Genomic DNA, 26,095 nt, shown 5'->3' with positions numbered 1-26,095 from the left:
CTAATGGTGAGGCTGCTGCACTGATGGTAATGGTGAGGCTGCTGCACTGATGGCAATGGCGAGGCTGCTGCACTGATGGCAATGGTGAGGCTGCATTGATGTGGACTGATGAGGCTGCATTGAAGGCACTTGTGAGGCTGCAGATTGGCATTGATCAGGCTGCATTGATGGCAAAGGTGAGGCTGCAGATGGGCACTGACCCTTATTTTGCCTCAAAGTTCCTTATTTAAAATGTAGGTTTTTTTTCCTGAAACTTCCCTCTTAAAATGAATGTGCATGTTATACACCGATAAATACAGTAATTATTCCAGGGTGTAAATGTAAACTTAATTAAAATCTGTGTCTTGCATTATTATATTACAAATAAACACAACAATAACAGTGACTGCAGATAGAAATGTAGTATTCAAAGGTCCGATAACTATTGCATACTGATATTATCAACATAAAAAGTAAAAAACTTACTCTTTTTTGTTTTCATCTGACCAGCTTCTCTTAATCTGAATAATTAATGATGAAATGATCTGTGAAAAAAAAATATGTTAATGTTGCTATCCCTAAGCAAAAATATATGATTATGCATTTGACATAAGAGAAGATTGTGGATAATACAATCCATCCACTTTAAAAGATTAGTTCCTTAAAAAATAAATAAAATTAAACTCTATGCTGCATTCAGTGTTTTAATCCCCAGAACCATAACAAATATTACATTTGCACAGCACAAGTTTTCAATCAAGTCTCAGGAAGCATGTTTACGCATGTGAGAACTGAGCCACCAAACATCGCTGATGGCTCAGTTATCTCACCTGCCCGAACGGAGAGCTGCTGCCTGTCAGTCAGCATCTCTCCTGCTCTGCTCCTCCATGTTCATTGGTGAGCTGAGCTGTGAAGGGACGGGGAGTGGCCGTCTCAGTGGGGAGCTGAGAAGCTGAGACTGCCATCAGTCCTAAATTGGGATGATGCAGAGCCTGGACTGATTCCAGTGAGGTCAGTGGAGAGCGGACTTCAGACCACTCTATGCTGAAAACAGGTCACAGGAGTGCAAAACAAATTGCACTCCTGTTACCCATAGGAGAAGCCCAGCCAAACAAGCTCAGGCTGGACCTCTCCTTTAAAAAATAGGAGTTCATTGAGGGACATGGGATTTAGAGACATACAAGTTATACTGCAGCCTATGACCAGATTTGAACACTGGCAAAAAAAAAAAAAATGTGACCAGATTGGCATAACCCCTCCCATTCCCAGCATGCTTTCATTTTGGAACAATGCAATGCAGAGAGTAAACCAAGATTACAGAGGGGTGGAGCCTATGTCCCTCAATGAACTGAAAAAAACGATTTTACCACGATTAGAAAAATCATATTTTCTTTCTCCTTCATTGAGGGATACAGGATTCAGAAACATTTAGGATATCCCAAAGCAGTTTAAAGAAAGGGCAACACGGCAAAAAAACAAAAACAAAATGCAAACGGGCTCACAAAATAAACAGAAAAAACATCCTTCATCTCAAAGAGATTAGCTTCAGATGAGACTTGAACATTCACCTGATAAAACGTGAACAGAAACCCAGATGACAGCCTTACAAATGTGAAAAACAGTTGCCTGATGCTGAAAAGCCCAAGAAGCACTAAAACAGAGGTCCACAGACCAGGGCTGGGGGCTGGCGTGTGAGTGAGTCCATAGGCTGCAATATGGTAAAATACACAAACAAGAGAGACAAGTGCACAGGCTCTGGTGCAATACCATAAAAACTAGATAAAAAATGAATCAGAGCTTATCAATCACATCTCCCCACCACAGTACTGTGAACCAAAATCCTCTTACTGCCCTTGATAGGAGCTCCAGCTGACAATGTGGATATGGCAGCAGTCCTGGGTCAAATGCAATTAACGCTGTGCTTGATCTCATGCACACCGACAGTTCATATGCACAGGAAAACGTGCTTTGGGTCACGTGATGCCAGCAGCTGGCTGCTGATGGGGTGTGTGAGCTGTTGCTATGATAACATGTTTCAGAGGCAGTGGCCGCCTTTATCAAGTGGAATTTGTCTTTCCATGGTAACCAACAGGAAATATGGATAACAAAAACACTCAATAGTTCTAATATATGCAGTGGTTCCCGATGCTCAGGCCAGCTTGATATACTAGTGCTCAGAGACAGAATCATACCAGAGGCTGTGCCACAGCTTTGGATCTGGAAAGCGCTCTGAGGCTAAGTAACACAGAGCTAAAAGGTCTCAAAACTGCCACAAGCAGCGCCCAGTGCCGAAAAGGTCACACACATTCAAGGCAGACTCCACACTTGTAAAAAAAACACCTACCGTATATACTCGAGTATAGGCCGACCCGAATATAAGCCGAGGCCCCCAATTTACACCCAAAAAACTGGGAAACTTATTGACTCGTGTATAAGCCGAGGGTGAGACATGCCTGTCCATCCCTGTGTGTCCGTCCATCCCTGTGTGTCCGTCCATCCCTGTGTGTGTGTCCGTCCATCCCTGTGTGTGTGTCCGTCCATCCCTGTGTGTGTGTCCGTCCATCCCTGTGTGTGTGTCCGTCCATCCATCCATCCCTGTGTGTGTGTCCATCCATCCCTGTGTGTGTGTCCATCCATCCCTGTGTGTGTGTCCGTGCAGCCTTGTGTGTGTGTCCGTGCAGCCTTGTGTGTCCAGCCTACCTGTGTCCCGAGCCTCCGTCCCGTGCCTCCGTCGTCCCGTGCCTCCGTCGTCCCGTGCCTCCGTCGTCCCGTGCCGAGCCTCCGTCCTTCTGCCATGCCAGGATCGCCGCTCTTCGTCGGCGCCTCGGCGGCCATTCCTCTGTTCAAAAGCCGCGCCTCCGTCTGTGATAGGCGGAACACTCAATTTCCCAGCAGTCTGTGTTCCGCCTATCACGGACATCCTCTCATCCTCGTCCGTAGTATGAGGATGAGCGGATGTCCATGATAGGCGGACCACTGACTGCTGGGAAATTGAGTGTTCCGCCTATCACAGACAGGGAGGCGCGGCTTTTGAATTGTAGAATGGCCGCCGTCTGTCTGCTCGACACGCTGATCGGGCAGGCAGACGGCGATGACTCGAGTATAAGCCGAGGGGGGCACTTTCAGCCTCAAAAAAGAGGCTGAAAATCTCGGCTTATACTCGAGTATATACGGTATATGTAATTTAACAGCCACATATAGCCCTTTTTTTATAGTTGCCATTTGAAAATAGAAAAAATATATAAACTGTCAATACTACAATGCTTTCAGAAAATTAATAGTTACATTTTTTTCATTTCTTGATAAATAATATTACACAGTTTATTTGTTGGCTTATGAAGCCCACATACTAACCCTTTGGGGCCCATTAATAAAGCAGTCGTATAGCCTAAATGTAACAATATTGTTGCTTTAAAAAATCCTATAGCACATTAATAAAATTCAGCTTTCTGCTTAATTCAGTTTAATGAATTGGTGTGGGGGGCTGGAATTTTGTTTTAAAAGTCATGTGTCAGGGTTCTCCTCCTCTACAGCGTTATACAGAGGACCTCCTGCAAAAGACCGTAGGATTAAACATAAAATGCAGGTGCAGTGTTATCACAATGACCTCCAGCAAAGTGATATCCACCAGGATTACAGATACAGCTCAAGAACACTCAACTTTAAAAACAAGTCAGCCACAGCAACCCGCACTTCTGCCCTAATATATTATTTTTAAATCTTAAACTCCACTGTAAGGGCCAATTCACACCAGTGCTGCGCTGGCTAACTCAGTCCCGATGTAAGAGTAAACTGCCTTCTGTCCTATTGTTTCAGTTCATACCAACATGCTGCATAGGTATGTGCTGTAAAACAACTCAATGCACTGCAGCACATAACAGTACATTGGAAAGATAAATGATAATATGGGTGCTGCAAAATAAAATGAGTCAAGTAATAGCCAATTCTGGCCCAATATGCATACCAACTGTGACAATTTGGTGGGAATCGGGCCCTGTGGGGCTTCTATAGGGGCAAAAAGGTTTTCCAACAGCAGGAAGTTCTTATAACCAGGTTTTTTTTCAAGTAGCCATCAAAAAGCAGCTATGTTCCTGTTAGCTGCGTTGTTGGACAGCTGCGTAGGGAGAAGGGATGCCCTATCCAGCCTCATAACTAGTTTTAGACAGCACATAGGAAGATGGGACAAAATACTATTTGTATGCTGTTGCTTTGCATAATGCTGTCAGCATACTTACAAGTGGCAAGAGTAGTGGGAAAACTTAAATCGGTGTGCTGCTACTCATTTATAGTCCACTCACAGGCTGGGGCTGGAGTACTTAAAGTGATTGTAAAGGTTCATTTTATTTTATTTTTTAAATAACAAACATTTTATACTTACCTTATCTGTGCATGGGTTTTGCACAGAGCGGCCCCAATCCTCCATTTATGAGGTCCTCCGGAAGCATTCCTGGCTCCTCCTCTTCATCGAGTGCCCCCACAGAGAGCCACTTTCCATGGGGACACTAGTGCAGGCACGCTTCCAAGTTCTGCTGCTACGTCCATTGACACAGACAGCAGGACTCGGCCCACCCCTCAGCTGCCGAGTCACTGGACTTGTTTGACAGCAGTGGGAGCCAATGGCTCCTGCTGCTATGAATCTGTCCAATGAGGGCCAGAAACAGCGGCTGGAGCTGCTGTGCTCATTCTTGTCGCTGGAACTATCAGATTCGTGTAAGAAAAAGGGGCGGGGGGGGGGGGGCTGCTGCAGCACAGAGGGTTTTTCACCTTAATGTATAGAATGCATTAAGGTAAAAAAACCTTGAGACTTTACAACGCCTTTAAACAGGCTTCAATACTTAGTGGGAGAGTAGTCTACAGTGAGTTCACAGACCTGGCTGGGCTGACTGGCACAGTGCTAGGATTACAAGGAAATGAACAGAATGACAAATCCTTCAGCAGGTAAACCAGCTCACATAGATGCACTTCAACTGTGTATTCAGATAATGGCCTGAAGTTTAGCTTTTAATCAGTGGTTTTCTAAGATGGTAACCTTATGCTTTAGTGTTCAGCCAATAGCACAGAACAGTTACAATTTTAAAACAAGAAATGCTTACATTTTTCAAAAGCATATCATAGTATTCAGCAGTTGAACCTCCCAGCTGGCCAATGATTTCCATTTCTCCATTTCTATTTTGTTCAGATGACGAAAACAGATGACAAACTAGTTTCTTTGAGAAGACAGAAAACAAAAACAAAAATACCATTATTTAAATTTGTAGGTTTACTTCTACAAGCATTCATTTATAACTAAAGTGGACTTGTTTATGCTCTGTTATAGTTAAATTGCAGTTCATTTAGAAAAGAAATCTCCGTCAGGTTAACTATACACTATGAAAGGATGTAAGTAACACAAATTTCTCTCAACACTCTGGGTGGGTAAAGATGCAATACATTCCTCCCCACTTAGCATTAACAATAATTAATGGCTCCATCCCAGGACAAACAGAACTGCTCACCCATTTAACGTTTGGTATATCTTAAATGCAGGACAACTTCATGTGTGAATTGGTGGATGCCCCAACTAGAAATAACGCATTGCTAGATCTACTAATTACAAACAACGCCGATCTGATTGCAGTTGTGGAAATAAGGAATAACATAGAAAACAGCGATCACAGTAATTACATTCAATGCAAATTGTAAGAAAGACGGCATGAGGGTAGCACAAGTTCACTAAATTAAAAACTTTTTTAAACTGCACTCCATACTGCAAGATATTAGATGGGATCCAATTCTAGAAACAATGAACACTATTGAAAATGGGCATGATTTAAGAACATAATAAAAAATGGCAGTAGCCTGTTTTTTTAAACAACTATAAGAACTAGAGTTAAACCCAGGTGGCTAAACTTTAGCATAAAAAAAGACATATAAAAAATAAAATGGGGTTTAAAAAATATAAGGCCGTGGGGTCATTGTCAGCATTTCAACATTACAAGGAATGCAATAAGAGATGTATGAGCACAATCAGGGTAGACCACAAGACACAAATAGTGGAGGAGAATTGTTAATGTGTACATTGCCTTGCAAAACTATTCACCCCCTTGGCTTTTTACAATTTTTTTTACATTACAGCTTTAAGTTCAATGTTTTTTTTAACCACTTGCCGCCCGCCCTATAGCAATAGCAAATAGACGGCGGCAAAGTGGTTGCATAATCCTGACCGGACGTCATATGACGTGATCAGGATTATGAGCCGCTGCGCGCCCCCGGGGGCGCGCATCACGGCGGTCGTTGTTGCGGGGTGTCAGTCTGACACCCGGCAACTACAATCTCGGTAAAGAGTCTCCGACGGAGACTCTTTACCACGTGATCAGCCGTGTCCAATCACGGCTGATCACAGTGTAAATAGGAAAAGCCGGTGATCGGCTTTTCCTCACTCGCGTCTGTCAGACGCGAGTAGAGGAGAGCAGATCGGCTGCTCCTCTGACAGGGGGGGGTCTGTGCTGATCGATTATCAGCACAGCCCCCCCGAGGATGCCCACACTGGACCACCAGGGACGCCACCAGACCACCAGGGATGCCAAGGACAAGCTATGCCACCCTAGACCAACAGGGATTCCAGTCAGTGCCACAATGGATGCCAATCAGTGCCCATAATGGATGCCAATCAGTGCCCACAATGGGCATCACTGATTGGCATGCATTATTGATTGGCACTGATTGACATCCATTAGTACAAAATATTATAATACAATGCCGCCTACCAGTTCCCATCTGTGCCGCCTATCAGTGGCTAACCATGCCCACCTGTGCCGCCTACCCATGCCCACCTGTGCCGCCTACCCATGCCCACCTGTGCCACCTATCCATGCCCATTCATGCCAATCCGTGCCAATTTGTGCCACCTATCAGTGCCTGTGTTGCCCATCAGTGCCACCCATCAGTGCCACCCATCAGTGCCGCCTATCAGTGCCACATATCGGTGTCCATCAATGCCACCTCATCAGTGCCACTTCATTGGTGCCACCTCATCGGTGCCCATCAGTGCCGCCTTATCATTGCCCATCAGTGTAACCCCATCAGTGCCCATCAGTGAAGGAGAAAACTTACTTATTTGCAAAGTTTTGAAACTGAAACAAAAGAAAACTTTTTTTTTTTCTAAATTTTCGGTATTTTTTTATTTGTTTAGCAAAAAATAAAAACCCCCAGAGGTGATCAAATACCACCAAAAGAAAGCTCTATTTGTGGGAAAAAAATGATAAAAATTTCATTTGGGTACAGTGTGGCATGACCGCACAATTGTCATTCAAAGTGCGACAGCGCTGAAAGCTCAAAATTGGTCTGGGCAGGAAGGTGTTTAAGTGCCTGGTATTGAAGTGGTTAATCTGAATTATATGTGATGGATCAGAACACAATATTCCAAGCTGGTGAAGTAAAATTAGAAAAATATATACATAAAACTATTTTTCAGAAATAAAAAACAGATAATTGGCATGTATGTATATATTCACCCCCTTTGTTATAAAGCCCATAAAAAGCTCTGGTGCAACCAATTGCGTTCACAATTCACATAATTAGTGAAATGATGTCCACCTGTGTGCAATCTAAGTTTCACGTGTCATTACATATACACACCTTTTTGAAAGGCCCCAGAGGCTGCAACACCTAAGCAAGAGGCACCACTAACCCCAACACTGCCATGAAGTCCAAGGAACTCTCCAAACAAGTAAGGGACAATGTTGTTGAGAAGTAGAAGTCAGGGTTGAGTTATAAAAAATATCCAAATCTTCGATGATCCCTAGGAGCACCATCAAATCTATCGTAACTAAATGGAAAGAACATGGCACAACAGCAAACCTGCAAAGAGACGGCCACACACCAAAACGTACGGACCGGGCAAGGAGGGCATTAATCAGTGAGGCAGCACAGAGACCTAAGTTAACCCTGGAGGAGCTGCAGAGTTCCACAGCAGAGACTGGGGTATCTGTACATAGGATGACAATAAGCGTACGCTCCATAGAGTTGGGCTTTATGGCAGAGTGGCCAGAAGAAAGCCATTACTTTCAGCAAAAACAAAATGGCACGTTTTGAGTTTGCGAAAAGGCATGTGGGAGACTCTCGAAATGTATGGAGGAAGGTGCTCTGGTCTGATGAGACAAAAATGTAACTTTTGGCCATCAAAGAAAACGCTATGTCTAACGCAAACCCAACATTACATCACCCAAAGAACATCACCCCCACAGTGAAACATGGTGGTGGCAGCACCATGCTGTGGGGATGTTTTTCAACAGTCAGGACTGGGAAACTGGTTAGAGTTGAGGAAAAGATGGATGGTGCTAAATACAGGGATATTCTTTAGCAAAACCTTTAACCACTCTGTGTGTGATTTGAGGCTAGGACGGAGGTTCACCTTCCAGCAGGACAATGACCCCGAACATACTTACAAACATACATGTAAATTTGAAGGAATGGCCTAGTCAAAGCCCAGACCCTAATCCAATAGAAAATCTGTGGCTAGACTTAAAGATTGCTGTTCACAAGCGCAAACCATCCAACTAGAAGGAGCTGGAGCAGTTTTGCAAGGAGGAATGGGCAAAAATTCCAGTGGTAAGATGTGGCAAGCTCATAGAGATTTATCCAAAGTGACTTGGGGCTGTGACAGCCGCAAAAGTATTGATTTTAGGGGGGTGAATAGTTATGCACATTTACTTTTTTCTGTTATTTTGTCCTATTTGTTGTTTGCTTCACAATAAAAAAAAAAAAAATCATCTTCAAAGTTGTGGGCATGTTCTGTAAATTATGCAAATCCTCAAACAATCCATGTTAATTCCTGGTTGCAGATTTTTTGCTGGTAGGTCATAGTAAAGGCATAAAAATATACAGCTAAAATAAAAAAGTTTTTTTTAATACTATTTTCGGACAGTTTTCCTTTCATAATAAAAAAAAATAAATCAAAAAAGTTTATCAACATTTACCATTAAATGAAAGCCCAATCTATCCTGGAAAAAAAACAAGGTATGGTACACTAATGCCGCATACACATGATCGGACTATTCGGCGGACTTTGTTGATTTGACCGTGTGTGGGCTCCAGTGGACTTTTTCTTCCCAAAAGTCTGGTGGACTTTGAAAGAAGTCTTGACTCAAAACTGTCACATTGTCTCACAATCCGCTCGTCTGTGTGCTAGTCTGCCGGACTTTTCATATGAAGGGACTCGCCCACACACAGAGTAAAAGTCCAGGTAGACGGGACTAGCAAAGGAAATCGGCGAGATTGACACCTCGCTAGCCCCGTCGCCTGGTATGGATTTAAAGGGGAACCCCGTAGCCGAAAAACTACGCTGGGGTCCCCTCAAAGTCCATACTAGACCCTTATCCAAGCACGCAGCCTGGCCGGTCAGGAAAGGGGATGGGGACGAGCGAGCGCCCCCCCCCCCCCCCCTCCTGAGCCGTACCAGGCCACGTGCCCTCAACATGGGGGGGTGCTTTGGGGAAGGGGGTGCCCTGTGGGCCCACCACCCCAAAGCACCTTGTCCCCATGTTGATGAGGACAAGGGCCTCTTCCCGACAACCCTGGCCGTTGGTTGTCGGGGTCTGCAGGTGGGGGGCTTATCGGAATCCGGGAGCCCCTTTTAATAAGGGGGCCCCCAGATCCCGGCCCCCCACCATATGTGAATGAGTATGGGGTATATTGTACCCCTACCCATTTACCTGGGGGAAAAAGTGTCAATAAAAAAAACTCAGGTTTTTAAAGTAGTCTTCTTCCGACTTCGGGGATCTTCTCGACGCTATCTTCTGCTCTTTTACCACTCTTTTACTAGCGGAGGAGCCCGGCTTTCTCCTTCGTCGCCACTGTCCGGGGGCCTTCTTCCGACTTCTCCCGCTCTTCGGTTTTTCTGCCGGGCTATTCTGCTATCTTCTTCCAGCTCTTTTACTAGCGTTGGCCGGTCTTCTCGTTCATCGATGTCACAATGTCTGCTACCCCTCTCTGCCAATCCCTCCATTGGCTGCCACTTGCCCAACGGATTCAATTCAAAATACTAACATTAAGTTACAAAGCCATCCACAACTCTGCCCCCAGCTACATCACTAGCCTAGTCTCAAAATACCAACCTAATTGCCCTCTTCGTTCCTCCCAAGACCTCCTGCTCTCTAGCTCCCTCATCACCTCCCGCCCATCCTCTGGAATTTGCTACCCCAATCTGTCAGACTGTCGCCAAATGTATCTACTTTTAGGTGATTCCTGAAAACTTTCCTCTTCAGAGAAGCCTATCCTGCCTCCATCTAACAACTGCACTATTCTCCATTAGCTCATCCCCCACAGCTATTACCCTTTTGTACAACTTTCCCTCCCTCCTAGATTATAAGCTCTAACAAGCAGGGCCCTCTGATTCCCCCCTGTATTGAATTATATTGTAATTGTACTGTCTGCCCTAATGTTGTAAAGCGCTGCGTAAACTGTCGGCGCTATAGAATTCCTGTATAATAATAATAATGCACAGGTACAGTAGGCAGCAATGGACTCTCACACTGCAGTGCACCACAACACAATGTAAGTTAAACTGGATGTACCTGTGTCTTTATTCAACATTACATATATATATATATATATATATATATATATATATATATATATATATTATAATTGGTTTTAATTTAAAAAAAAAACGTAAACCTTTTAAAAAAAACATTTCTGAACATTTTTTACCTTTTATTTCCTCAAACTGTGTGATCTAGCCCACTCTAAATCTTCTCTGCTGTGTACCAATGCAGTTCCAACACCAAATCAACCAGCATTTTTCCGCAAGGTTTACCTGTGGCTACTGCATCTTCTACTTCTTACTGCCTTTGCATAGAACCCCAAAGACTTCTATGGGGCCAGTAGAATGGTTTGTCTGCAGGGCTCTACTGCACAATCATAAGAAGTAAGACTGGGACCTAGCATTTACTGATGGTACTGGTGGTCTACTCTAAACTTCAGTGATCCCCACACATAGCAGCAATCAGCTTCCGGTGCAGGAAGTCTCCTATCGCTGATCACATATTTGAAGTTTTCTTCAGTAGATCATATGACAGCTACAAATATGTTATTCGTGAGAAGAGACTTCCTATGATGGATGCTGATTGCAGGTATCTTAAAAAAGATCTGCAACACTGTCCCTACCTGCCAGGTCCACTCTGGGGCTAGTGTAGAGTATTTAGATAGAGGAGAACAGCCAAACTGTCATTAAAAGCCAGGTCCACTCCAGGGGTAGTGTAATGTCTTTGTGGGATAAGCCAAATTGGCACCAATACCTGGCATATGTGCAGTAGCAGCAGGAAAGTAAAAACAATAAAAATATATAATAATACAGTGCCTTGCGAAAGTATTCAGCCCCCTTGAACTTTTCAACCTTTTGCCACATTTCAGGCTTCAAACATAAAGATATAACATTTTTATTTTTTGTGAAGAATCACCAACAAGTGGGACACAATTGTGAAGTGGAATGAAATCTATTGGATTTTTGAAACTTTTTTAACTAATAAAAAAAATGAAAAGTGGGGCGTGCAAAATTATTCGGCCTCCTTGCGTTAATACTTTGTAGAGCCACCTTTTGCTGCGATTACAGCTGCAAGTCGCTTGGGGTATGTCTCTATCAGTTTTGCACATCGAGAGACTGAAATTCTTGCCCATTCTTCCTTGCAAAACAGCTCGAGCTCAGTGAGGTTGGATGGAGAGCATTTGTGAACAGCAGTTTTCAGCTCTTTCCACAGATTCTCGATTGGATTCAGGTCTGGACTTTGACTTGGCCATTCTAACACCTGGATACGTTTATTTGTGAACAATTCCTTTGTAGATTTTGCTGTATGTTTGGGATCATTGTCTTGTTGGAAGATAAATCTCCGTCCCAGTTTCAGGTCTTTTGCAGACTCCAACAGGTTTTCATCCAGAATGGTCCTGTATTTGGCTGCATCCATCTTCCCCTCAATTTTAACCATCTTCCCTGTCCCTGCTGAAGAAAAGCAGGCCCAAACCATGATGCTGCCACCACCATGTTTGACAGTGGGGATTTTGTGTTGAGGGTGATGAGCTGTGTTGCTTTTACGCCAAACATATCGTTTTGCATTGTGGGCAAAAAGTTCGATTTTGGTTTCATCTGACCAGAGAAACTTCTTCCACATGTTTGGTGTGTCTCCCAGGTGGCTTGTGGCAAACTTTAGACAAGACTTTTTATGGATATCTTTGAGAAATGGCTTTCTTCTTGCCACTCTTCCATAAAGGCCAGATTTGTGCAGTGTACGACTGATTGTTGTCCTATGGACAGACTCTCCCACCTCAGCTGTAGTTCTCTGAAATTCATCCAGAGTGATCATGGGCCTCTTGGCTGCATCTCTGATCAGTCTTCTCCTTGTCTGAGCTGAAAGTTTAGAGGGATGGCCAGGTCTTGGTAGATTTGCAGTGGTCTGATACTCCTTCCATTTCAAAATGATCGCTTGCACAGTGCTCCTTGGGATGTTTAAAGCTTGGGAAATCTTTTTGTATCCAAATCCGGCTTTAAACTTCTCCACAACAGTATTACGGACCTGCCTGGTGTGTTCCTTGGTCTTCATGATGCTCTCTGCGCTTTCAACAGAACCCTGCGACTATCACAGAGCAGTTGCATTTATACAGAGACTTGATTACACACAGGTGGATTCTATTTATCACCATCAGTCATTTAGGACAACATTGGATCATTCAGAGATCCTCGCTGAACTTCTGGAGTGAGTTTGCTGCACTGAAAGTAAAGGGGCCGAATAATTTTGCACGCACCACTTTTCAGTTTATTTGCTAAAAAAGTTTAAATTATCCAATAGATTTCGTTCCACTTCACAATTGTGTCCCACTTGTTGGTGATTCTTCACAAAAAATTTAAAATTGTATATCTTTATGTTTGAAGCCTGAAATGTGGCAAAAGGTTGAAAAGTTCAAGGGGGCCGAATACTTTCACAAGGCACTGTATAAATAAATGCAACACATATCCATAAAGCCAATATAAAAAGAGAAAACAATATTCATAAATAAAGGAAATACTTCTTTAGCACATTAACTGGACTAAAGTATGATACATAAACTGATGGGTATCTCAAACATAAAATGTTGTAAAAATTTGAAAAAAACATCAATTAGGGTTAACTGCATTTTATTAATTAATAAGGGCAACCAATAAGAAGGTTTTGGAAACAATAGTGTATCCTTCCAGTAGCCACAAGAGGGCAATGTGGTGCAACTGATAGCTTAGCATCATTTAAATTTTCCAATTCAGGCCTGCCCTTTGAAACAAGTATCACATTTTTACAAGCAACACAAATACATTATCTGGATGAAAGGAATTACAGCCACTGATCACAATATTGATTAAGTAAAAAAAAAATTTGAATGAAATAACATTGAAGCTAGGTTCACATGCAGTGCGATTTGAATGAGTTTTCTAGTGCGATTTTAAGGAGAACGTCCCGTGCAGGTTGATGGGTCTCAGATGCGATTCCAATGTGGTTTTCCTTCACATCTCTCTCTCTCAAAAACAGGCGATGAATACAACAGGGAGTTGCAGAAAATACACAGAAATTGTCTTATCTTTGAACAGATAAGTGTTTGGCATGTGATTTACATTCAACTTTATGGAGGTTCGCTCTGCTGTTAAGACGTACAGGGCCCTTTTTAAAATCACATTCACACTGCATGTATGAGAACAGCCTCCATAGAAAATCAAGGTATGTCACTTGTCACTCCATGCCTTCTGGAACCCATCTGAAATTGCATCAGTGTGAACCAGGGCTTAAAGTTCCTACTCCTTCAAAGTAAAGTAGCACACAAACAGAGGTTTAAAATGTACATTTATTATTATACAGGATTTATAAAGCACCAACAGTTTGCGCAGCGCTTAACAAAATAAAGGCAGACATTACAGTTACATTACAATTTGGAATCAGAGGGCCCTGCTCATTAGAGCTTACACTCTAAAAAGGGAGGGTCAATTGATACAAACGGTAATAGTTGTGGGGGATGAGCTGATGGATGAAATAAAACAGTGTATTAGTTGGAAGCAGGATAGGCTTCTTTAAAGAGAAGGGTTTTCAGGAATCGTCTAAAGATGGATAGATTAGGGGACAGTTGGACCGATTGGGGTAGGGAGTTCCAAAGGATGGGAGAAGTCTGGTGGACTTTGAAAGAAGTCTTGACTCAAAACTGTCACATTGTCTCACAATCCGCTCGTCTGTGTGCTAGTCTGCCGGACTTTTCATATGAAGGGACTCGCCCACACACAGAGTAAAAGTCCAGGTAGACGGGACTAGCAAAGGAAATCGGCGAGATTGACACCTCGCTAGCCCCGTCGCCTGGTATGGATTTAAAGGGGAACCCCGTAGCCGAAAAACTACGCTGGGGTCCCCTCAAAGTCCATACTAGACCCTTATCCAAGCACGCAGCCTGGCCGGTCAGGAAAGGGGATGGGGACGAGCGAGCGCCCCCCCCCCTCCTGAGCCGTACCAGGCCACATGCCCTCAACATGGGGGGGTGCTTTGGGGAAGGGGGTGCCCTGTGGGCCCACCACCCCAAAGCACCTTGTCCCCATGTTGATGAGGACAAGGGCCTCTTCCCGACAACCCTGGCCGTTGGTTGTCGGGGTCTGCAGGTGGGGGGCTTATCGGAATCCGGGAGCCCCTTTTAATAAGGGGGCCCCCAGATCCCGGCCCCCCACCATATGTGAATGAGTATGGGGTATATTGTACCCCTACCCATTTACCTGGGGGAAAAAGTGTCAATAAAAAAAACTCAGGTTTTTAAAGTAGTCTTCTTCCGACTTCGGGGATCTTCTCGACGCTATCTTCTGCTCTTTTACCACTCTTTTACTAGCGGAGGAGCCCGGCTTTCTCCTTCGTCGCCACTGTCCGGGGGCCTTCTTCCGACTTCTCCCGCTCTTCGGTTTTTCTGCCGGGCTATTCTGCTATCTTCTTCCAGCTCTTTTACTAGCGTTGGCCGGTCTTCTCGTTCATCGATGTCACAATGTCTGCTACCCCTCTCTGCCAATCCCTCCATTGGCTGCCACTTGCCCAACGGATTCAATTCAAAATACTAACATTAAGTTACAAAGCCATCCACAACTCTGCCCCCAGCTACATCACTAGCCTAGTCTCAAAATACCAACCTAATTGCCCTCTTCGTTCCTCCCAAGACCTCCTGCTCTCTAGCTCCCTCATCACCTCCCGCCCATCCTCTGGAATTTGCTACCCCAATCTGTCAGACTGTCGCCAAATGTATCTACTTTTAGGTGATTCCTGAAAACTTTCCTCTTCAGAGAAGCCTATCCTGCCTCCATCTAACAACTGCACTATTCTCCATTAGCTCATCCCCCACAGCTATTACCCTTTTGTACAACTTTCCCTCCCTCCTAGATTATAAGCTCTAACAAGCAGGGCCCTCTGATTCCCCCCTGTATTGAATTATATTGTAATTGTACTGTCTGCCCTAATGTTGTAAAGCGCTGCGTAAACTGTCGGCGCTATAGAATTCCTGTATAATAATAATAATGCACAGGTACAGTAGGCAGCAATGGACTCTCACACTGCAGTGCACCACAACACAATGTAAGTTAAACTGGATGTACCTGTGTCTTTATTCAACATTACATTATATATATATATATATATATATATATTATAATTGGTTTTAATTTAAAAAAAAAACGTAAACCTTTTAAAAAAAACATTTCTGAACATTTTTTACCTTTTATTTCCTCAAACTGTGTGATCTAGCCCACTCTAAATCTTCTCTGCTGTGTACCAATGCAGTTCCAACACCAAATCAACCAGCATTTTTCCGCAAGGTTTACCTGTGGCTACTGCATCTTCTACTTCTTACTGCCTTTGCATAGAACCCCAAAGACTTCTATGGGGCCAGTAGAATGGTTTGTCTGCAGGGCTCTACTGCACAATCATAAGAAGTAAGACTGGGACCTAGCATTTACTGATGGTACTGGTGGTCTACTCTAAACTTCAGTGATCCCCACACATAGCAGCAATCAGCTTCCGGTGCAGGAAGTCTCCTATCGCTGATCACATATTTGAAGTTTTCTTCAGTAGATCATATGACAGCTACAAATATGTTATTCGTGAGAAGAGACTTCCTATGATGGATGCTGATTGCAGGTATCTTAAAAAAGATCTGCAACACTGTCCCTACCTGCCAGGTCCACTCTGGGGCTAGTGTAGAGTATTTAGATAGAGGAGAACAGCCAAACTGTCATTAAAAGCCAGGTCCACTCCAGGGGTAGTGTAATGTCTTTGTGGGATAAGCCAAATTGGCACCAATACCTGGCATATGTGCAGTAGCAGCAGGAAAGTAAAAACAATAAAAATATATAATAATACAGTGCCTTGCGAAAGTATTCAGCCCCCTTGAACTTTTCAACCTTTTGCCACATTTCAGGCTTCAAACATAAAGATATAACATTTTTATTTTTTGTGAAGAATCACCAACAAGTGGGACACAATTGTGAAGTGGAATGAAATCTATTGGATTTTTGAAACTTTTTTAACTAATAAAAAAAATGAAAAGTGGGGCGTGCAAAATTATTCGGCCTCCTTGCGTTAATACTTTGTAGAGCCACCTTTTGCTGCGATTACAGCTGCAAGTCGCTTGGGGTATGTCTCTATCAGTTTTGCACATCGAGAGACTGAAATTCTTGCCCATTCTTCCTTGCAAAACAGCTCGAGCTCAGTGAGGTTGGATGGAGAGCATTTGTGAACAGCAGTTTTCAGCTCTTTCCACAGATTCTCGATTGGATTCAGGTCTGGACTTTGACTTGGCCATTCTAACACCTGGATACGTTTATTTGTGAACAATTCCTTTGTAGATTTTGCTGTATGTTTGGGATCATTGTCTTGTTGGAAGATAAATCTCCGTCCCAGTTTCAGGTCTTTTGCAGACTCCAACAGGTTTTCATCCAGAATGGTCCTGTATTTGGCTGCATCCATCTTCCCCTCAATTTTAACCATCTTCCCTGTCCCTGCTGAAGAAAAGCAGGCCCAAACCATGATGCTGCCATCTAAAGATGGATAGATTAGGGGACAGTTGGACCGATTGGGGTAGGGAGTTCCAAAGGATGGGAGAAGCTCTGGAGAAATCCTGGAGGCTAGCATGGGAGGAAGTGACAAGGGAGCTAGAGAGCAGGAGGTCTTGGGGGGACCGAAGAGAGAGGCTTGGTTGGTATTTTGGCACTAGGTTAGTGATGTAGCTGGGAGCAGAGTTATGGATGTCTTTGTAAATGATTGTTAGTACTTTGAATTTTATTTGTTGGGTGAGTGGAAGCCAGTGGAGGGATTGGCAGAGAGGGATGGAGGACACTGAATGGTTAGTAAGGTGGATGAGTCTTACAGCGGCATTCATTATGGACTGAAGGGGGGATAGTCTATGTAAAGGTAACCCAAGGAAGGAGTTGCAGTAGTCAAGGTGAGAGATAACCAGGGAGTGAATTAGAAGCTTGGCGGCATAAGTAGTTAAAAAGGGACGTATTCTGGAAATGTTGCGGAGGCTAAGGCGGCATGATTTGGGCAGGGATTGGATGTGGGTCTGAAAGGACAGTTCAGAGTCTAAGGTTACTCCTAGTACCCTGGCATGTGGGGACGGACTGATAGATGTGGCATTGATCTTGACAGAGAAGTCGGGAAGGGGCACGTGGAGGAGGAAATATTAAGAGCTCCGTTTTAGATTCAGTTTGAGGCAGTGGTTTGACATCCAGGCTGATATTTCTGTTAGTAAATCCGTGATGCGTGAGGAGACTGATGGGGTGAGCTGAGGGGCAGAGAGATAGATTTGGGTGTCATCAGCATATAAATGGTAGTGGAAGCCATGTGAGGCTATCAGCTGACCCAGGGAGGACGTGTAGATAAAGAATAGTAGAGGTCCAAGGACAGAACCTTGGGGGGGGACCCCAACAATAAGAGGAGTTGGAGAAGAGGAAGTGGAGCTGTGACATTGAAGGTGCGATGAGATAGGTAAGAATCGAACCAATGGAGAGCGCAGCCATGTAGACCAAGCAAATTGATTTTTTTTTCTGAGGAGGGGGTGGTCAACTGTATCAAAGGCAGCGGAAAGGTTCAAGAGTAAGAGTATGGAATAATGACCGTTTGTTTTGGCTGTTAGTAAGACGTTTGTGAGTTTCAGGAGGGCAGTTTCTGTGGAGTGCTGTGGGTGAAATCCAGACTGAAGGGGATCAAGAAGGTTATTCTCAATGAGGTGGTTGCTCAGTTGGTCGTAGACTAAACGTTCAAGGTGTTTGGAGGCAAAAGGGAGTAAAGAGATGGGTCTAAGGTTGTTAAGATTGGTGGGGTCTAGGGAGGCCTTTTTTGGTATGGGAGTGCCTAGCGCATGTTTCAGAGGGCTATAGTGAGAGTGAGAGGTTGAAGATATTAAAAGAGTGTAGGATAAAGCCAGATGGTGACCGTAGTATTTGAGAAGGAATAGGGTCCAGGGAGCAGGAAGTTAGGTGAGTGTTAGAAAAAAGTTTAGTTACTTCCTTTATAGTAGCTAGGTTAAAAGAGGGAAGTATTGATTGTGCAAGAGGACAAGGAGTGTAAAGTGAAGCAATCTCCTGGGCAGTAAGTTTGTGGGTGGAGGTAATGGAGGGCCAAGTAGAGTGGTAAAGGTTGACGGGGACTGCGTGAGAGGGTGTTAATGAGATTGATGAAGTAGGTCTGTTTGGCAGTGTGGAGGCAGGAATGGCATTTTTGGATGGCAGATTTATATTGGCTGAAATCTTGTTGTTGCTTATGCCGCGTACACACGACTGGACTTTCCGGCAGACTAGGTCCAACGGAATCAGTCCGTAGGACAATCCGATCGTGTGTGGACTAATCCGTTTTTCGTTAAAAAAAAATAAGACGGACCTAGGAATTGAACATGTTTCAAATCTGTCCGACGCACTCAATTCCTTTCGGGAAAACCATTTGTCTGTATGCTGGTCCGACGGACCAAATACAACGCAAGGTAAACTATTGGCTACTGGATATTGAACTTCCTTTTTTAGTCCCATCTTACACCAAGTCTGACTTGGCCAAGTCTGTTCATTCGGAAAGTCCATCAGAACTCTGCCAAAAGTCAGTCGGGAAGACTGTTGGACCTAGTCTGTCGGAATGTCTGGTCGGGTGTACGTAGCATTAGTCTTATGCCACAGATGCTCAAGAGCACGGCTCTGTTTTTTTGAGGTTTCTGGTATTGTCTGTCTGCCAGAGTTGTAGTGGTTGGGGCCTGATTCTGTGTGTAGTGAGGGGGGTGCATGTATCCCTGGTGGATGACAGTGAACTGTTGTAGACAGAAATGGCCAAGTTGGGGCAATACAAGGATGAGATTTTGTCGCAGAGACAATCTGTAGCAGAAAAAAAACAAAGCAAAAGAGAAGGGTTAAGATGGCAAAGGTTTCTAGGGGTAATAGTTTGGTAGTTGGAAGGCAAGGAGGAGGAAGATAAGGAGAGAGTGAAACTAATATGGTGATGAGAGAGAGGAAAAGGAATATTGGAGAGGTTGTGCCGAGTTCATAGGTAGGAGAATATGAGGTTAAAGGGGTTCTGCACTCAGAATAAAACATTTGCCCATTCTCTTGCCTCTAGTTAATATATTTCATAATGCCACCTGTTTTTTTTTTGCATTCACCTACCTTTTGTAATCTTTAGTAGTTTATTTTAAACCCCTGCGGCGATGGGCGGTCTCTTGCGGGGATCAGCGTCATTTCCTGCTGAAGCCCGCACTGTCTCCTGGGATCTCGTTCGTGTAATCCCAGGAGACATTGCGGCTAATGCACCCGACATCTCGCGAGATCTCGGGTGCTACAGCCGACATCTCGCGTGATTTCGGTAATTACAGGCTGTAATTACCGAAATCACGCGAGATGTCGGCTGTAGCACCCGAGATCTCGCGAGATGTCGAGTGCATTAGCCGAAATGTCTCCTGGGATTACACGAACGAGATCCCAGGAGACAGTGCGGGCTTCAGCAGGAAATGACGCTGATCCCCGCAAGAGACCGCCCATCGCCGCAGGGGTTTAAAATAAACTACTAAAGATTACAAAAGGTAGGTGAATGCAAAAAAAAAAACAGGTGGCATTATGAAATATATTAACTAGAGGCAAGAGAATGGGCAAATGTTTTATTCTGAGTGCAGAACCCCTTTAAGGCAGTTACCAACAGAGTGAGTAGTGAGTGAGTTGTCCATTGTTTTAGGTCAAAAGAGGATGTTAGGCTCAGCAGCTTAGAAGTAGCGGCAGTGTTAAGAGAGATGTTGAAGTCACCAAGAATGATCGTTGGAATTTCAGAAAAGAGCAAGTAGGATAGCCAGGCAGAGAAGTCCTCAAGGAAGCTTGATACCGAACCAGGGGGCCTATAGATCACAGCAATTCTCACTGAAACTGGAGAAAATAGATAAATACAATAAGCTTCAAATGAGGAGAGGGACAGAGAGGGCGTGTATGAAGAACCTAAAAAAACAGCTTTGAGGGGATATGAGGATTCCAACACCACCTCCTTTCCATCCACTAGGCCTGGGAGAGTGAGTCCACAGGAGGTCATCATAGGAGAGAGCAGCAGGAGAAATAAAGTCAGATACTTGAATCCAGGTCTCAGTAATTGCAAGTAAGTTCAGGGAGGTTCATGGATGGCGGTGAGTTTGTTACAAACAGAGTGGGCATTCCAAAGGGCACAGGAGAATGGGAGGCATAGAAATTGTGTGGATTGCGGCTCTAATCAGAAGATGGGGGGTGCCGGGTATGTTGGCCAACGGTAAATGTTGGCAGCCCAAGATTTGGGGAAATATCTCCAGAAGTTAGCAGAAGGATGAGAGAGGTGATATGGAAGTGACTTATGTGGGGGGACATGACCCAGTGCTCTGCAGGTTTTATTGGTATATGGGTTCAGAATTAGCAGGAACTGATGTGTGTAGTGATAAGGTGAAGACAGGCGTGAGGGTGATATATAAAAGCTGTGGGGTGGAGAAGAGGGATGAAGTAGAGAGTTTAAGGAGAGAGGATGCAACTGTGAGGCCGCGTACACACGGGCGGATTGTCTGGCCAACTAAGTTCGTCAGACAATCCGACAGACAGTCCGTTCAAAATTTGCATGAACGGACTTGACCACACACGATGAGCAGACAGTCCGCTGAAAGCGTGCGCGATGACGTGTACAGCACGTACGACGGGACTAGAAAAACGACGTCCTATACACTGCAATGCAACCTTCGGCCGTGTAAATCCTTTCTGAGCATGCGCCATACTTAGTTCGTCCAACTTGCCTACACACGAGCGGACTGTCCGCTAAAACCAAGTTTGAACGGACAAAATTTCGGAAATTCCGTAAGACTTTGTTCATCAGACAGTCCGCTGAAAAAGTCCGCTGAAGCCCACACACGAGCGGATTGTCCGCTGAAACACGGTTCAGCGGACTAAGTTGGACAGACAATCCGCCCGTGTGTACGCGGCCTGAGAAGTAAAAGTAGGGAATGCATGATACAGAGTGGTGAGATTGAGAGGAAGCCTGCATGAGAGATAAAAAAAGTTTGATGGAGAATCAGGTTACCTGTAGTCTGTTTAGTGTTCTGCAGTAGTCTGTTTTGGATTTTCACTTTGTGCATTTGCTGAAGTGCTGAGCCGAAGTGTAATACTTAATCCAATATGAATACTGAGCTGAAGTGTAATACTTAATCCAATATGAATACTTTATCCAAGATGATAGTTGCCAATGCAAAGTCTGCCTGTGCAAACCCCTGGCTGTGCATTCCCTAGAGAAGGGCTAAATTTATACTGAGTTTGGGTGGAGGAATTGACAATTAATTAGTCAGGATTGCATAGGGGGGAACACATGGCTGACAGAATGAACTTCTCACACCAAGGCAGACTACAAGACACAGCAAGAGAGCAGAAGGGTCACGGTCATAAAGATAAGAACAGCTCATAGATTAGGTATAGACAATAATAAAGAAAAATAAACATCACAGTGATATGGACAGAAGTAAAGAATTTGAAGGCAGCATAGATTACCAAAAGCACATACAGACAAAATAGCAAGCTGATCCCAGTTTCTGAGCAGAAATGGTAGTCCATTCTAGTGAAAACATTATGGGGTTAAAGTAGAATGTGAACTCTGTCAGCTGGGTGTCGGAGGCGCCAAATGTCATGAAGATGGAGGGAGTCCATCTTGGAGACTAGAAGTGTCGGAGTACTGGGATCAGGGGAGTTTGGGAGAAGATCTGTCGTCAATCAGGTGTCGGGTAGTATTGAAGTCCCCGTCTATTATATGTGGGAGGTGTGGGTCACGAATGAGCCAGGTCGATAGTTCACTAAAAAAACGTTTAGTGGAGTTAATGGGTGCGTATACGTTTGAGAATATCAAATCTCTAGTTCCTATTTGGACATGCGCTAAGAGGCCTCCCTGGGAGTCCGGGTCAACAGATAGGACTGTGCAGGGAAGATTTTTATGTATGAGAACCCCTGCTTTGCGACAGAGCCTAGGACTGTGCCCACCCATAGTTTTTTCATACGTTGGAAATCTGGGGTGGAGAGGTGGGTTTCCTGGAGTAGGGCAATGTCGGTCTCAAGCCTTTTGAGGTGGCAAACTATTTTTATATTTGGGGGGGCATAAGGGCGGTATGAGCCGGCATTGCATGAGTTCTTTGGGGTATCATATGGTGGTGAGCTGTAAATATAAATTGGGGATATGGAGGATTCTACGCTATAGGAGAATAGCGGCTTAGGGTCTATTGATGCAAGTGTGCTACAGGGTGGGAATGTATGAGGAAGGGGGGTTCAGAAGGATATTGTCACAGTTTTAAGGAGACTAAATAGAGCCTTATAAAACAACAAACGTATAGGTATTTGTATGAATCTGGCAATTTAACAGAATTTGCTATCACATTTTTATGTGATCTGCAGACAGCAGTAGATTGTATTCAGACTAGATGTTTCTTTTTGGCAAGCAGCGTTATTTCCTCTGCTAGGTGCTGTTACAGTGGTTGTAAATGCTTACATTTGCTGAAAATACATATGGAGGGGGGAAGACAAATACATATATACATGTTGAAATGGTTGGTAGAACCTTGAAAAACAATGAACTTACACCCGTTCTCTTGCTTATCTGAATAGGTGATTTTCTGAACACCTTAAGATTCCTGATACCAGAAGAAAGACCATTTTGGGCAATTCAGTATCCCGTTGAGTGGAAAAAAACTTCTCGCCTGCACCGGCGTCTTAATATAGACTATAGCTGTTTTATTTAAAATCTTTAAAACTGAACTCCAGCGGGAAAAGAAAAATAAATCCATTTGCAGTGGGGGCCCCACTGAGTTTCATACTCCTAATGTCTAGGGGATTGAAAAAAAATATTCTTTATTCACTCCCCTGGCCTCCAACACTCTTGCGTTATTCTTTGATACGCCATATTGTGGATGGGCCCTTGCCATCCTAATGTACAATACAGGACTATTGTCCCTGCATTGTATATGATGACATCAGAATTGTATTGCCAGCCATGTCGCAGAAAAAGGCGGTGAGGAACCGGGCTAACAGCATGTAGAAGGGCTGCTGGAGCGAGTAAAATTAATATAGTAGTACAACAGCTTATTCTGCGAACCCTAAACCTAACGAGTATTTAACCCTTACAGTACAGGGAGGCCAATCTGTAAGGGTATTTCTTTTCTGGACCCTGGAGTTGCACCAACCCATAGCATATGTGGCTCTTTATCTTCCCGACCATCTCATGCCAATATACGTCAGCAGAAGGGCACGTACAGGCAGAATCACATACCTATGCGTTGCCCTTTAAGAGGCGGCGGGGGCGCGCTTGCGCACCCACAGGAAGCTCCATGAGTTGGGTGGCGGGTCCTGCGGATTTGATCGCCATGGGGATACCCGCGATCACCTCACGGAGAGGAAGAATGGGGAGATGCTATAGTAAACAAGCATCTCCCTGTTCTGCCTAGCAACAAGCGACACTAATCTCTGCTCCCTGTGATTGGAGCAGAGATCAGTGATGTGCACAACACAGCCACGCCCCCCACAGTTAGCAACACGCCCCTAGGACACACTTAACCCCTACACTGCCACCTCCTGGTTAACCCCTTCACTGCCAGTGTCATTTACACAGGAATCAGTGCATTTGTATAGCACTGATTGCTGTATAAATGACAATAGTCCCAAAAATGTGTCAAAAATGTCTGATGTGTCCACCAAAATGTTACAGGCATGATAAAAATCGCTGATTGCCGCCATTTAAAAAAAAATATTCATAAAAATGCCATAAAACTATCCCCTATTTTGTAAATGCTATAACTTTGGCGCAAACCAATCAATAATCGCTCATTGCGATTTTTTTTGCTAAAAATATGTAGAAGAATACGTATCAGCCAAAACAGGGGGAAATTTTTTTTTATATATTTTTGGGGGATATTTATTATAGCAAAAAGTTAAAAATAATGCATTTTTTTCAAAATTGTTGCTCTATTTTTGTTTATAGCGTAAAAAAAAAAAAAAAAAATGCAGGGGTGATCAAATACCACCAAAAGAAAGCTCTATTTGTGGTAAAAAAGGGACGTCAATTTTGTTTGGGAGCCACGTCGCAGGACCGCGCAATTGTCAATTAAAGCGACGCAGTGCCGAATCACAAAAAGTGCTCTGCTCAGGAAGGGGATAAATTCTTCTGGGGTTGAAGTGGTTAAACAATGTACATACTACACTTAATACTTTCTATTTATTAGATACATCTCCAACAATCACAATGTGAGGGTGTGTTTATGCCAGCCAATCAGAGGAAGACTAGCAGATGCAGATTAGAAGAATTGCTTATGCTCTTATAAGTACTTGCTCACAAATGCTTGCCATTCTATTTTTCATCAGCAATTGATTTTGAGGAACTCACATCATTTAATTGCTATTCCTTTAGATCTTTTCTGTGCCATTACTAGAGTTTGAAATATTGGATTTCAGTTTTAGTTTTCGTACGTTAGTATTTTCTAATGAAGCTCGGTAATATATGGTTATTATGTTTTTTGAACCCAGGTTTGACACATCCATTAGCATTCAATTACGAAGGTGGTTGTGACATATTAAAATTTTATATTTTTTGTGAGCTATTGATTTGAAGCGGTTGTTTTGGTTGTTTTTTTGTGTAAATATTTGTGTTTTTTTTTAAATAAAAATAAATAATATTTACGAATATTTTGTTTATGTATTATATAGGAGGGCCACATCTCTTTAGGATGCAGTAAATCATAGTCGGTTGGGCATTGGAACTGTTTTATTATTTTAGATATGGTTTACTTATGTCCTGAAAAGCAGTTGCACCATTTATATATGGAAATCATGCACTTAATAAATATGTCATGAAATTAGTGTTCTGGTTTACATCCCTTAGGCCAGCTTCACGCTTATGCTTTTCACTGACACATGGTAAAACATGTTTTATAATGCATTAATGCAACACAGTATTGGATGCCACTCTGTATGGTGTCATTCATTCCGATTTAGAGTTGTACTGACAGGCTGTTGTCGGTAAATCCGACCGTGTGTATGCTCCATCGGACAATTGTTTTTGGACTTTCCAACAAATGTTGGCTAAGCCCCTGTACACACGGTCGGAGATTTCCACAACCAAATCCGTCGGATTTTGCCCGTCGGATTTTGTCCGTCGGATCTTGTCCGAAACTGTTGCATACACACTGTCGGACAAAGTTGGCGAAAAATCCGATCTTTCAGAACGTGATGACGTAATTTCGTTACGATGGGACTATATTCAGGCTAGTAGCCAATAGCTTTGATGTAGGAATTTGATCTGAGCATGCGTGGCACTTGGTCCGATCAAAATTCTCTACACATGATTGGAGTATGTCCGATCGGCCCAGTTGGTTGGGAAATATTTCCAACATGTTGGAAAATTGGGTCCGACGGATATTCCGACGGAATCAGTCCGATGCATACCACACACAGTCGGATTATCCGACGACACAGTCCGATAGGACACATTCCGACGGATTCTCCGACCGTGTGTACAAGGGCTAAGAGGTTTTCAAATTTTCCGCAGACAAATGTGTGTTGTCGGATTTTCCGATCGTGTGTACACAAGTCTGTCGGACAAAAGTC

At 43.7% G+C, this 26,095-nt stretch overlaps 1 protein-coding gene across 4 annotated transcripts in view; it reads right to left on the bottom strand.

Annotated features, from left to right (window-relative positions):
• The window catches only part of FANCC (FA complementation group C), a 308,404-nt gene that overhangs the window by 121,489 nt on the left and 160,820 nt on the right, over positions 1-26,095 (bottom strand). For all 4 annotated transcript variants that reach the window (XM_077474813.1, XM_077474811.1, XM_077474812.1 and 1 more), the window contains 2 exons: positions 5,073-5,186; positions 466-524 (listed from right to left, as the gene is read on the bottom strand). In XM_077474813.1, the coding sequence (XP_077330939.1) occupies positions 466-524; positions 5,073-5,186 (173 nt within the window). The remainder of the gene's footprint in view (positions 1-465; positions 525-5,072; positions 5,187-26,095) is intronic.

Source organism: Lithobates pipiens, unplaced genomic scaffold, assembly GCF_037356315.1.
Source record: "Lithobates pipiens isolate NorthernLeopardFrog02 unplaced genomic scaffold, aLitPip1_a1.2 Scaffold_13, whole genome shotgun sequence".
NCBI lineage: Eukaryota > Metazoa > Chordata > Amphibia > Anura > Ranidae > Lithobates > Lithobates pipiens.
The sequence above is the reverse complement of the archived record's forward strand: the minus strand, read 5'-3'. Positions and strand labels throughout refer to the sequence as shown.